A 14707-nucleotide genomic window follows, 5' to 3' on the forward strand; every position below is an offset into this window, starting at 1 on the left:
TCCTATTGAACAAAACCTGAAATGTTAAATTCCCAACTTTATTTTCAAAATTTCCCCACAGTATCAATCCTCCCTGATGCTGTATTCACCTTCAACCCTGCATCTAAGTGTTTGCACTTCTGTAAATATGACAACTTGGGGGATTTCCTTACATTCTCTGCTCTCCCTGAGAAGGTGATACCTTTAGCTGCAAAGCCCTTTGACATAGACTTGGTTCTTAGTTCATGTCCTTACTTGTGCATTTCCCTCTCCAAATCTCACTTACCTCCCTGAAGATACCTCCAAAACCATTTTTCACCATCCCAGTGACCCTTCGTGTCTCAGAATTTCAATTTGAAAAGTGTTTGTTTGAAAGTTATCTTTACAATATTAAAATATGCTTCACAAAATGTACTAGTGGATGAAGCCAATCTGCTATTCAATTATTCTGGATTAATTTGACCCTTTACAGGAAGTAAAAGCCATAATAAGTGACAATGAAGTCACAATATTCAATTTTCCCAGCAGAAAAATCTATGCTTAACTGAGCCACCTGTTAAAGTTAAAAGGTGTCAGGATTAAGAAAACAAGTGAAGCACATTAGTTTTAGTTGCAGAACCATCAAAATTTTATTTACAAATTGTCCAAACATACACACTAACTTCACACAGCAACAAACGATTTCTAAAAAACTAGTTTGAAAATGTGCACTGTAGTACATTAAAAATATTAGAAAATTAGACAAGGTTTGTTTTACAGTTTAGCACAAGATTTCTCTTTTTTTTGCTGCTTGATGGAAGAATGTGGAAACTGCATCTCACGCCTCTGCGGTCAGAGGATTGAACCGGAATGATAAGTCAGGAAATCACACCACAAGTAGCTCGGTGGCCTTGCCTCAGTGAATTCGCCAGCTTGATCATCATCACCGATGGCCAGTCCCTGATGGATAACTTTAGAACTATTTTTACCTGCTTAGGTACTGGAACCTGGCTTAGATTATTTTAAATTTTACAATGTGTTGTGTCTAAAGTATCATCAAAGCCAATTTAGAATTCAAATTTGTATGTATAATTGAAGGTCAAAACAATGGGAAGAATATTTTAACATAATTCCTATTCAGTTACAATCTACAGTGTTGAAGATAGAAGATTAGCAGCTAGCAAAGTTTATTGGTAACTACTAACCATGTTTATTTTTGCTAGTGAGCTGTAAGCCAAAAGTTATGCAACAGAAATTAAATATGAATTTTACACTTTAATAAATTAACATTTAGAAGAAATATAATCTATCTTGTATTTGCAAACTGCCAGCAAGTTCTACTAGTGATCTGAACAGTTTCAAAAACTGATCTTGCACACTAATCATTTTTCCCCACACGCTAACATAACTGTTTCATCAGAAATCACAGGTTTAAAAAAAAATGAACTGGAAGTTTTTAATTTGTGCTCGGTTGGTTGAGGATTTAACAAGGGAGCAGAATTAATGATTTTTCTATAACAATTTAAAGCAAAATTATATTTTACTTTCTGTAACTCCACTGCAAACCAAAATCCAACATTACTTGAAAATCTATTAAATTCTTGACCAATTATATGGATTTTTGGTTCCTGCTCTCCAAAATCCAAATTTTATAATTATCGCTGATTTCTCTCTTCCTGTTAAGCACTACAAAACACTACTAAAACAGTACAGAAAATCCTTTCCAGGATTTATTGGAACTGGAATTTTTAATCTAAGCATTTTGAAACCAAGCCTTATCCACAGCTGATACAGCGGATACAATCTGGTTAATTCTTGTTCACTGCTGAAGATTACAGATTTCAGTTAACCTGGAACTAACTACAAATGCCACAAGAGGATGACGTTTTGATTGCTTTCATTCATTTTGAACTGTGTCTAGGAGGTAAAGTGGAATGTCAACAGTTAAATATCACAGAACATTGCTCCCAATAGTTTTTAGCTTCTCTTGCTAATTACTACCCTGCATGTTGCTTTTAAAGAATATTAACTCATCACACGCTTCAGTTGTTTTTGGTTCAGCCACTTCACAATATGGAAGAGTCCTGCTATTATGATTTATCTGGCTGACAAATTGGTTATTTGTGTTTCCCCTTGAACATACAAGAATTACTTTATTTCAATGATAATGCGATAACCAATGATTCACCACCCAGCATGAATGATGAATGGCTCAGAATGACATTATATAATTTTAGAATGTAAAAAGCCAGACAAGATAATATAATAAAGCAATGTTTTCAGAGTTCGAATTTCATTCTGCAAAGTTCCTTCCACAGTTTTTAATAATCAGTTAAACATTAGGATTTACTACAAATCTGTCAATCCAAGATCTGAATTTCAAGCATTATGATTTTAGTTTGGAAAAAAATACTAGAATGAACATAAACTACTCCCCCAAGCCTGTCTAGTTATTCATTTTAAAAATGGCCAATCTAATTTCCATTTACCCTTATCTGTTATATTTTTCTCTAAAGCACCACCTGCCCAATGAAAAACATCATTCCCTGAATACTATCACACCGTTAGGACTTTGTACAGTGTTAAAACAGGAAATTAAGAGATGACAGGCCCCAACAGTTAGCGAGTCATTTGGACCCAAGAAAGGATTTTCCATGCACAATATGAGGTTACATGAGATGCACAAGGATGCCTACATGAGACTGCGTGTGCTCTAAGATGTCTACCAGTGCATCTGCACATGCATTACCTGTGGAAGATAGAAGGTAGTCATAATTGGAAAGACAGGTTATGAACTGGAAAAAAATTGAGATAGAATGAAATGAATTTTTAAAAAATTACTGCAAACATAAAACATCAACAGCAAAATCTTTTCCAGAGAAGTCTGTAAAGTGTAGCACCAAGGAATAACACTGGATTATATGAATATATATGTTATAAATATTTCCTTATAAATTAAAAAATATTAGATAGTTGTGCAAAGATCATCTAGAGGCTTTACTTTCATGTTGGAGGGCATAGCTCTATTCCCAAAGCAGCAAACACAAATCTACATATTCAGGGATCTCAAATCCAGGACAAAGTTCAGTAAAGTGAGGACCCTGACATGGCCAATCATCAATGCTGGATCTGAGAAGATTGTACAAATACATTTTATACTGTTTATAAATGGGCAATTTTCTGAAGTCCTGTCATAAGAATACAAGTTAGTTGGCTTCTTCTTTTCTTTGGCTTGATTTCGCGGACCAATAGTCACCTGATAAGTTTGTGTGGTATTTTCAATTAATGCTAGTTTCCTTCTCCTTGAAAAGCATGGCATGAACCCACCAAGTAAATGTTATATTGACACAGATGAGAATTAGAATGAGAATTGTTACAACAATTCTAAGCCTAATATTCAAAAAGCCTGACTGCAAAATAGCAGAAGTAATACTGGGAAATACTGTGAGGATTTTTTTTTATATGTTAAACAAGCTTGGTTAAGGAAATGAAGGTGCCAAATCATGTTCGTGATAAATTGCTGTAGCAGTACGAAATTACTGAAAATGAACCCAATAATTATGATTTTTTTTTCTGGCAATGTTTTCTCAACTCATCTTTCTCATATATGAATCAGTACAAAATCATCAACTGATGCTGTATTCAAGTAAATGAACAAGACACACCAGACCTGCACTGTTGGAGATAAGGATTGGGAGAAGAGTTTCGGGTCAGTGGTGATGAAGGAGAGGAGGGGTTTGAGGTCTGGCAGTTCTGCGATATGCAGAGCATTTACACTGATGAGAAGAGGAGGAAATGCAATGGAGTCAACTAGACATGAGAACGAGACAGTTGTTTAGGGGTCCTGAGGACATCACTCCCACATCAGCAAGCGTGAAAGGTCAGAAAACCATAAAAATCAGACACATGTGGAAGACAGATACCTTCAGCTTCCTAGAAATGGAAGAGACAGGTCTGATTCCCCTAATGCTGAACTTTCCAGTTAAGACCAAGTCACTGTGACAAGTCTGTGCCATTCATGAGTCTCCTTTCTGCAGAATAATTATGTCCTTAATAAGAAATATGCATTGTATATCCTTTGTGGCCAAGTGGACTCCATGCACATGGATGTCAGACACAAAGAAAAACTGGAACACAGTTCTTAAAGTACATTGCTGTCACAAATGGGGATTTTAATAATGATTTATAAAAATCTTGTGCTACTCACAGCTAATAAAGATCCTTAGTGATTCCCAGGCATGTTGAATGTCTCTGAGCAACCAATGGCACAAAATATGCTTGAAGTACTCTTAAAATAATTGCAAGTGTTATTCAGCCAAGAGGGCAAAAGTATGATGCAAAATGAATGGCACAAGTACTGCTTTTAGAGAATGCCAATCATATTCAACCCTGCACGCATCTCATTTCAAAGAACCTAAGGTCTTTCAGTACTGACTTACTTGGAATATGGCCTTTGAATAGCATTCCCAAATATCACCAAGAATCAAAACTGTCAGAGAATCCAAAATATAGTTGCAGTACTCACATTTAAAAAGGCATTTCAATTATCCAATATATCCAGAATTAACACCTGCAGGGATCTGGATCATTATTTTTATAGCAATTTCTGAGAGCTTCATTGGTATTTATAAACTCCAGGTTTTGTGTCAGGATTAGGCAAATATTCACTGAAATCTTGGAAATTACTGATACCTTCAATCAAATTAATGAAGTAACACACAGTTACAATTCAAATAAACACAAGAAATCTCCCTACGTGATACTTTGCAAATCACATTTTGTACATTGGACAAAACACCGTGGCAATCAACAGCGAAACAGAAAATCTGCAGATGCTAGAATCTTACATGACAAAGTGAAACTTTAGGAACTCTGTGGTTCAGGCAGCACCCATGGATAGAAAGAGCCAGTCAACGATTTGATTGGGACTCTATTTTCAAGAACGCGCCTTGGCCCAAAATGTTGAAGGACCATTTCTATCCATGGCTTCCACCCAACCAGCTGTATTTCTCCAGCTTTTCTTTGTTCAATTGTCCACCAGGTTTTTCCAATGAGACAACAGCAACAAAGTCAAGTACAAGTGAGGGGAAAAAAAATTCCATGGCAGACACTAAATAGAGACATCAAATACGTGTACCCTGTCAACCTGGTTTTCATTAAACTTGCAATCCACTAAGTGTGAAATTCGAGCTCTGATTTGCAGAAAAATAAATGATTCATGGCACTTGAAATATTCCTTCACTCAGTTCAAGTTTTCTATTACCTGCTATAGTTTTTAAAATATTCTTTCATATTTTAAAATCTAAAAATTAAAAACAAACTTTAAATCAAACACCCTTTTACATCAACACCCTCCCTCAACAAATATACAAAAATGTGAATAAATTTATATCAAATATATTCAGACGTATGCAAGATTCTTTAAAGTAAAAAAGACTTGAGTAAACGCTGGAACTAGCAGAGCTACAAAAAAAAAAATCGGACAGAATGCTAGGGAGAGAACATGATCTGTGCTCAAGTCTGAAAAGTAACACATCGAGCATGAGAGCACCCTACTGAAAACTTGCAAATGGGCAAGATATTTCTCCAGATGTACAGAACCTCACAGAAGGCTCAGAAAAGAACACTTCCTCTGGACACCTAGAGGAATGACCTGTGCAGAGGATGGCAGCACCTTACTGAAAGCTGGGACATTACTTTTGCTCCGATGAGAAAAGGTGACTTGTGCAGATGACAGTACCCTTCAGAATGCTGGGAAATTGGTAGCCTTTGCCCAGGTGAGAGAAGTACAGAGGATATCTACTTAGGTTTCTGTGCTGATTGCGGTTTCATTTCTCAGTGAGTGAAAGTGCGATTGCTGCGTGCAATGCTGCATCTTCATCAATGCTGTAATCCTGCAAAAGGAAATGACAAATGCAGGTAATTTTGACCCCTACTGGTGAAACGTAGTACAGCACTTGTGCAAAATGGCATCTCCTCAACACTGGAAAAAGAATCTCACTGTCAGACACATTAACCTCGTTTGCAAATGGGAGAAGGAGCCCAATACAAGAGACAGCAGAAAACAACACAGAAATCCCTACCACATTTCTTTACTCCAAGGTGAGATATTGTCTGTGCTTTTTGTGGAGCAAAATTGTAAATCTATTTACACAAGTACGTTCTGCAGAAATATCCCTCCCATCCACATTGGGGATCAGCAGTTTAATTCACATTGAAACTAGGCATCAGATTTTTACGTTCAATTTGACAATATCAAATCAGAAAGTCAGACTAAAAAAAAAATCAGATGGGAGTATTGTATTTTAATTTAATAGTATGGCTATACTAATGACACTATTAGAAAGTTTGCCTTATTTATTGGTTTGCAAAATATTTGTACAATGAAAATACAATCCCACAACAGGAACAGATCGTGAAAAATGGTCCTACACAATTATCTTGTATCGCACTGTATATAGATAAAATTTGATCACCTTCCTGAAGGTTCCATCCAAGTCATGCCTCTGAGAATGTCTCCTTCCCCTAATGATCTTTGTCTTAATGTCTCATTGTTATTCTGGTTTTGCCTACACCTTTTTCAGCACTGACCCAATTCAAAGCAAGCACCGTGTCAAATTGCACATTAAAGGTGAATTATGAAAAGTTCATTTAAATTAATAAACATGCAGCCTTCCTACTTTGTCAGCTGCCCTTCAGCACTTAACCCACATTATCAAACAGGGATCTTGAAGATGAAGAAGGAAACCATGGGTGAATCTAACCCTGGCCTCACCTGACATCCTAACACACACACACTTTCCAGGAGTCTAATCATTAGCCCAGAGTTGGACAGCTAACCTTTCCAACTCTGATTGCCATTCAAATACAGATAATTTAACTGAGCACTGAGTAATTATCAAACTTTGGAGGACTCTCAAACCTATATAATTCAAGAAATTAACATACTTTATAATATATTTCTCAACTGAGCTACTATCATTTTCTCATTATTCTTTCCACTATGATAATGAACTTGTGCTTACCACAAAGGTATCATAGGAGAATTTGTGTCTATGAAGCAAATGCTGGAGAAAATTGGCACTCTTGTAGCTTGGATCTCCCCATGGCATTGCCACACAAATTGGACATACCTATGCAAGTAGGAAACACAATCAAAGAAGTGGAAGATAAAAATCTCAAAGACCACTTTGTTTTTCTTGTTTTTTTTTTAAAAAGTGTGATCTATTTGTTCAACAATACCAATGCTAGAGGCATTCCGAAAGCATACTCAGCACTGGATGCATTCTGGACATTTTCTTCATCTCCTTGCACTGCTTCCTTTGTCCCCTCTCACTACCTCTCCAAAACTGGAACAGAGTTTGTTTACATATACAAGTTTTGCTCAAGTAAACAATGGCACATTAAGGCAACAATTTTGCACAACCTTTCACTACAACCAACAAATGTGCTGTATTTCTTCAATCTTATTTTAATGGAACGTTCATAAGTTTTTAAACACACCATCACCCAGAGCCATCAAAATATACATTTCAGATTGTCAGAGTACATATTGTACATGATATCACAAACAACCCTGAGATTCTTTTTCCAACAGGCCAGGCACTTATTGGCAGTGCAAAAAAAAACATGAAAGATGCATGAAACATTGTTTTCCAGTGATTTATTTGTTTTGCAAAATCATCTACAGTGCAGTGTTTATAATTAATCCATGAAAACTGGCAATAGAATTGAACATAAATATTAGCTAAATAATTAAGTTGAAAAAGACATGCTGAAAATTATCAACCTTTAATTATCCTAGATTGAATAGGAATGGAGAAACATACTCACCACTTTGTTGGGGTCACTACGATGATTTTCCATGCAGTGTTTGACTAGTTCTTGTTGGTCAAGGTTGCGTGCCCCACAGTATGGGCAAACAAATGTGGAACGGTTTGGAATATTACTGAAGGAGAAAAGAATGCTTTAATAATTTGAGAATGTACAATTACTTACATGTCCATCATGTTTGCAAGATCAGGGATAATAATCATTGCTGAGTTGTACTGGACATTGTAATCAGGAAAGGAGGATTAAATATGAAAGAGAAATCACCTTAAAGATGTTCAAATAAAATATGGAAGGATTATGTTTCAAATAGATCTGATTTCATGGATTCCAAAATTATACTATTAGTGAGCGTAATAATCAGCCTGCAGCTGAGAAGTCAATAACCAGGATGAAAAGGGTTAGCGAGGAGTTATGAAGACTTGTTCTTATTCAAAGGGTCATGGGTTGGGGGAGTGGGGGGGGCGGGTGGGGGTAGGGATTTGTTATGAAGACTTGTTCTTATCCAAAGGGTCATGGGTAAGGATTTGTTATGAAGACTTGTTCTTGTCCAAAGGGTCATGGGTGGGTAGGGATTTGGGGTGTTTTGAAGAGGTCAGAAAAAAAAGGGTAGCAGAGTATCTTTGGACTTCAGAAATATCTAGACAGGTAAGATGTAAAGTACAAACCAATAGCTGGCTAATGGGAATAACCCCATCCATGCCATACATTTCTATGATTTACTGATTGCAAAATTGATTGCAATTCTCACACTGCTTTGGCATCTCCATTTCCACTTTCATATATGGCAACTTGCTCAAATCTTTACCATCTTTCTATATTGTAAAGAATTCTACTTCATTATTGCCATTATATTCACCAAATTCTTTTGGGATTCCATCTCCACACAAAGGATTAAAAGTCCTGATCTTAATTTAAAATTCTGTTTCACTTTTGTCACATGAATTTCAGTCTTGCATTAGAAAGCTTTCCACATATTTATTTACTTTGATACTACATGCCCATCTTATCCTCATAACAAAATATACTCCTGAATTTGTTCTCACATTTTTCTAAAGGTTCTCATCAACACTTGGTGCTATAATTGTCATGCAAGAAAGGTACCATGGGACAGTACACTAAATATAATTATTTTTATAAATACAGTTAAACATGTCACAAACATTACAATATTTTGAATATGTTTGTATAGCTGTTAAGTAAACAATGGTATTTAGAAATAATTTTTTCTTCAAAGATCAAAAGCAAGCATTTTTCCAAATGAACGGTGCACAATAATTTACACATTTCTGTTAACAATTTCTCTAAAATAGAAGTAACACAATTTATATACTCAGAATGGAAGCCAGCAAACTCTGTAGATGTCATCCACTGAAATAGATGAGGAATTTTGTAATGGCTTGCAAACCCTACTAATGGGTTATCTCTATGAACCTCTTTAGCACTGCAGATTTATTTTACCTGGGAATAGGCTGTGTCGTAGGAACAACAGGTACAAACTTTGGACAGTTGTCCATCTGCTCTTGAACTTTACTGCAAGAAGAAATATGAGTCCGCATCTTCACCAGAGTTACCTAGTGCAAAAACATAGATTGATTATATTAGTCCAAAATTTGGAGCTGTACATTTCTCATGTTGTACCAAGAAAAGTACAATTCTTGTTGTTTCAATTTTGATTAAATTTTAAATTTAGACATACAGCACAATTACAGGCCATTTTGGCCCACAATTTAAAAATCATTGAGAATGTGTCCTTTTCTTGGAAATCTGTTGGTTAATGAATGAATCAAATGATCATTGTTGCAGGATCTTGGTCATGAAATACACCCCTTACTAAAATTCAACTTCCATCCAAACGCGATGAGCCTACTTGTCCCCAAAAGAGGACAGTGCATCATCACTAGCAGGCCAAAGAATAGTTCTTAAAAATCTATAGTTATCGTATAATTAATATTTTCCCATTGGTTTCTGTACCTGAAAGTACAAACTTTGAGATTGTGTAAGAAGCAGGCCTCAGCCTGCTCCAATGTCAAATTATCTGAGCACACTCCTCAACAGCAAGGAGACTGGGAGATCTCTGTTGATACCTCAACCCTGTCTGTCACAATAGCATAAATCTCTGTGGCCACCCATTTCAATTCCCCATCCCATTCCCTTGCTGACAAGTCTGTCCATGGTCTCATGCATTGCCATTCTGAGACCACCCGCAAAATGGAAGAACACCCCATCTTCCATCTTGGCACCCTCTAACCAGATGGTATTAACATCAATTTCTGTTAAACCTCTCCCCCCAACACCACCTTCTTCCACAGCTCTGTCTCTCAAAGAGCCAAAAATCAATTCTCACCTTTCCTCTTATTCTATCCAAATAACACCTTTTGACTGTTGGTCTGGACTCCTCCCCCTGCCATTCTTCAGTCTTTATTCTGACTCTTCCTGTTCTCTGCTTATACTTTGAAGGGCTCAGGCCTGAAACGTCAGTAATGAATCTTTAGCTATGGATGCTGCGAGACTGGCCAAGTTCCTCCAGCACTTCTGTGTATTTTTAGTTTACTGGAAAAGGCAAACGACTTGTAGAAGACATTTTAAATGTCTTTCTCAGGACCACAATTATACCATATCAGATTAACAATGGAAAAACTTAAAAAGATGATCAATTCAAAATAGGGTGTGGAAAAAGATACTAACAAGGTGATGCTAATTTGCCACTGAAGGATACACAGTGCCCTCCATAATATGTGGGATAAAGACATTTTTTTTCCATTTATTTGCTGCTGTGCCTTACAGTAATCAAACATTCACATTTAAATTAAAATGCCCAAATCTCTGGTGAAACCACACTTAAAGTATTGTGTTCAGTTCTGGTCACCTCATTACAGGAAAGATGTGGAGGCTATGGAGAGGGTGCAGAGGAGATTTACCAGGATGATGCCACGAATGGAAAATAAGTCTTATGAAATATGGTTAGCAGAGCTGGGACTTTTCTTTTTGGAGCAAAGAAGGACGAGAAGAGACTTAATAGAAGTCTACAAGATTCTGAGAGGCATAGATAGGGTGGACAGCCAGTGCCTTTATTCCAGGAATAGCAAATACAGAGGACATATGTACAAAATGAAGGAGGGTAGTTTATGGGAGACATCAGGGGTAAGTTTAAAATAAAAATTATTACACAGAGAGTTGAAGGTGTCTGAATGCCTTGCCACGGGTAGTGGTGAAGGCTGGAACATTAGACAGAAAAATTGAGGTAGGGAGGGTTTAGTATCTTATTTAAGGAATATACCCCATATCAAGGGCCAAAGGGCCTGTACTGTGATGTACTGTTCTATGTTCCAAAATGCAAAACCATTCAGCCACCAAGTTTTCCATTAATATGCAGAATTAGACGAGTGCCGATGGCATTTTTCCACCAAACGTGTGAAGCTACAGATTTAGAGACACTACCAGCCTCAAAAACAACTCCATAAAAAAAGTACATAGTCATTTTAATGCATTGGTAAAGATGGACTACACTATAAACAAGTCCCCAAACCACAAGTAGCTAGAATTACAGCTTGTGTCACACAAAAAGATAAAATATTTTAAGTGTAAATTGCAGTGACCAAATATGAATGAATAATTCATTTTACAAATGTATGGAGTTCAATCAGAAAAGTGTGGGCAGATGGAGTTCAATTCTGAAAAGTGTAAAATAACACACTTTGAAGGATTGAATGAAGGCAGAGTATTAGGTTAATGGTAGGATTCTTAGTAAAGTGGAGGAACAGAGAGATCGTGAGGTCCAAGTTCATAGATCTCTCAAAGCTGCCATGCAGATTGATAGCAGAGTACAGGCTTGAAACGTGGATGGCCTTTTATTTCCTATGGATGCTGCATGACCTTTCCCAACAGTTTTGTGCATTACACTCGACCCCAGCATCTGCAGATTTTCTTGTTTCAATAATTTTAGAATACCTTTTTATTGCATCCCCGACAGGGAGCCTTGTAAGAAGAAAGCTGTTTCTCCACATTAGAGGCTTTTTCCACTTTTTTGGGGTCAAAGGGCATACGGCAAAGTGGGCACAGAGGTGATACAACTTGGAGGCAGGGTTGCAAACATTCTCCACAGAACCTGAAAGACAATGGATCATTGTTAACAAGCAGTTTACAGGAGGCTTAATCCAAAACACCATTCCTCATGCAAGGAAATGCCAAGATGCAGTTGGACAAAATCTAATGAAGCTTTTAATAAGCGTTAATGGGCAACTTTTACAAAGAGTTTTATTGCATTGTTGCATACTACAAGAGGATCACCATGACAGAAATTCCAAAATTCAAATATTATTCATATTTTAAATCAAGAACCAAGCATTCACAGAAAGTCATTTATTCAACTAGGAGCATAGACATGATTATTCCCCACATATCCAAAAATAATTCTGTAAATATCTTAAACTTAAAATAATACTCCATAACCCACAATTACATAAAAATAATAATAAATGAAGTTACCTCAGAAGATCCCAACTTTAAAGCTAGTCAAGGGGCAGCATGGTTGACGTAGCAGTTAGCGCAATGCCATTAACAGCACCTGTGATAGGGACCTGGGTTCAAATCCTGCGCTGTAAGGAGTTTGTATGTTCTCCCCATGTCTGCATGGGTTTTGCCCGGGGTCTCCGGTTTCCTCCCACTGTTTCAAACACGCCGGAGTTGTAGATTAATTGGGTGTAAATTGGGCTATTACAGTGCTGTTTGTAGGTCTACGTCTAAGTATTTTTGAAGCATAATGAACCATTTTCGTGCAGGAAAAATTTACAACCAAATCCCACAAACAACAAGGATATCCAGATAATCGGTTTCAGTAATATTGGCTGTGGAATAAATATTGGCCTTCTGATCGAAAAGGCTAATTACCATTGGCAAAATGGGAGGTCTCTTCTGAAATATATCAGTAACAGAATATTGTTTTTATCAGCAGTGCTTTCAGTTAAAAAGTAAACCCTAACTGGCACGAATATTGGAATGTTACACCCATCAGTCAACAACTATATTCGAATGGGTGATTCATGAGCTAAAAAGAAGAGCCATTCTGTCTGTTGCATCTCTACAACTTAAGCATGCATGTAGACACATCAATGACCTGAAACATCACTGAATTTGCTTATTATCAACAATGTTGACAAAGAATCCGATGTCATGATCTCGTAATTGTTCTGTGGCACTTTTGGCTTTTCCAGCTGGAAGAAGGATGATACTCAGATGTTTCAAGCTTTTTGAAGGTCATTTAAGTTCAGAAAGAAGAGGGGGCTTTTGCAATGAGCCTTCTGCCGAAAGCTGGCTTTTCTTTCCTCTCAGTGCTATTATAATCGTTGTATCCATCGATTTCCCCAAATATCTATAAATCTAATCATCCTTGCCTTGAAAAAAAAATCAAATAAGCTTCCACTGCCCTCTACTGGAAACATTAACTACAAAAAAAAAAATCACTGCCTTCTGGATGAAGAAATGTCATTTCCCCTGCTTTGAATGGGTGACCCTGACTTTAAGATTATGAAGTCTGGTTCTAGACACTAAACCATGCAAACATCATCCCTTTATCTAAAAAATGTGCATTTCAGTGAAATCACTTCTTTTACTAAACTTGATCATAAGTACATCCGGATGTGGAAAGAACCAATCTGTGCACAATATTCCTGATGCAGTCTTACCTACATACTTGGATCAAGATTTCTCTATTCATGTACTTCAGTCTTTTTAAATATTTGCCTATCTTAACAGCTTGCTGTACCTGCACACCAACTTTCAATTATTCAGTTACATTCAGGTTCCTCTTTGTGCAAGAATTTTTTTTTCGTTTAAAAAAAATAATTTTCTCCAAAGTGAATGGGCCAAAGAAAAAATGTGGGGACAATCAGTGAACCTGTCTGTATTTCCCAGAAGACTGTTAGCATCCCGAGAGGCTCATTTTCAGATTCTACAATAGTGCTCAAGGGAAACATTTTAGATTTATGCATGAAGTCAAAAGTTACAAAGAAAGCATGCTCATTAAAGTCCAATGGGAAAGCCATACACATTTCATTTTAGTAAAGAGCATTTTGTAGAATGATATGCAGGGTGGGAAAAAAGTACAGAAATTACTGCATAGCTATTAAAAAAGGCCTGACTAGATTTTCGCCTGTTATTGCTTTTATTAGCAAGAAGGAAAAAAACAGATTGCTGATGTGAGTTTTTTTTCTGGGATTTACACAATAGATGCTTATTGCATCCCAAAGTTACAGGATTCAGCACTGCAAAAACGATTATTAAGGGCAATAACTGCAGTGCAATGTTTCTGGAACAATGGGGGGGAGAGTCACAGCTCATTCAGAAAATTATTTAAACATTAGTCCTATAACCTTATTTTGCCCTTTTTTAAAAAAAAACCCAGAATATTTAAAGAAAGAAAAATACATTGAGACAGCCAATAGAGTAAAGCAAAACACTAAACCTTCCATGAGAAAGTTAATGAGATGGTCAAAGTTTTTTGTCAACTATTCCAGAAAAACTTTTACGATGAAGGCAGCAGCTTCCATTTCTGGCCCCATACTATTGTCAGATGCCTTATTCCCAATTTAATATCTTTTACTACAGGGTAGTAAAAGACATGAGGTTTGGGTGCAGCTGAGTCGACAGACATGAGGTTTGGGTGCAGCTGAGTCGAACCCTCCTCTGAAATAAAGTCTCTCACCCCTCATTATCATGGAGAAATATCAAATATTAATGTCAAAAAGACATTTGTAACCACAGGTGGCTGTGGGGGCCAGTTCATTATGTATATTTAAGACAGATTGTCAGAGTACATACAATGACATCACATATAACCCTGAGATTCTTTTTCCTGTGGGCGTGGCAGAATTACCACCAATTGGTAGTGCAAAAACTGTAAAACAAATAACGAATGTAA

At 36.7% G+C, this 14707-nt stretch overlaps 1 protein-coding gene across 7 annotated transcripts in view; it reads right to left on the reverse strand.

The window, feature by feature from the left end:
* Window positions 1–583: 583 nt before the first annotated feature.
* The window catches only part of LOC138744694 (E3 ubiquitin-protein ligase RNF166), a 37467-nt gene continuing 23343 nt past the window's right edge, over window positions 584–14707 (reverse strand). For 2 of the 7 annotated variants that reach the window (XM_069901249.1, XM_069901244.1), the window contains exons 2-6: window positions 11740–11896; window positions 9250–9362; window positions 7792–7906; window positions 6984–7091; window positions 584–2753 (exon numbers count right to left, since the gene is read on the reverse strand). In XM_069901249.1, the coding sequence (XP_069757350.1) occupies window positions 2628–2753; window positions 6984–7091; window positions 7792–7906; window positions 9250–9362; window positions 11740–11896 (619 nt within the window). In that variant the 3' untranslated portion in view covers window positions 584–2627. Of the gene's footprint in view, window positions 5853–6983; window positions 7092–7791; window positions 7907–9249; window positions 9363–11739; window positions 11897–14707 lie in introns of all 7 variants that reach the window. The other 5 variants (XM_069901247.1, XR_011345708.1, XM_069901248.1 and 2 more) reach the window with 5 other exon arrangements.

This window comes from Narcine bancroftii, chromosome 10 (assembly GCF_036971445.1).
Source record: "Narcine bancroftii isolate sNarBan1 chromosome 10, sNarBan1.hap1, whole genome shotgun sequence".
Taxonomy (NCBI): Eukaryota; Metazoa; Chordata; class Chondrichthyes; order Torpediniformes; family Narcinidae; genus Narcine; species Narcine bancroftii.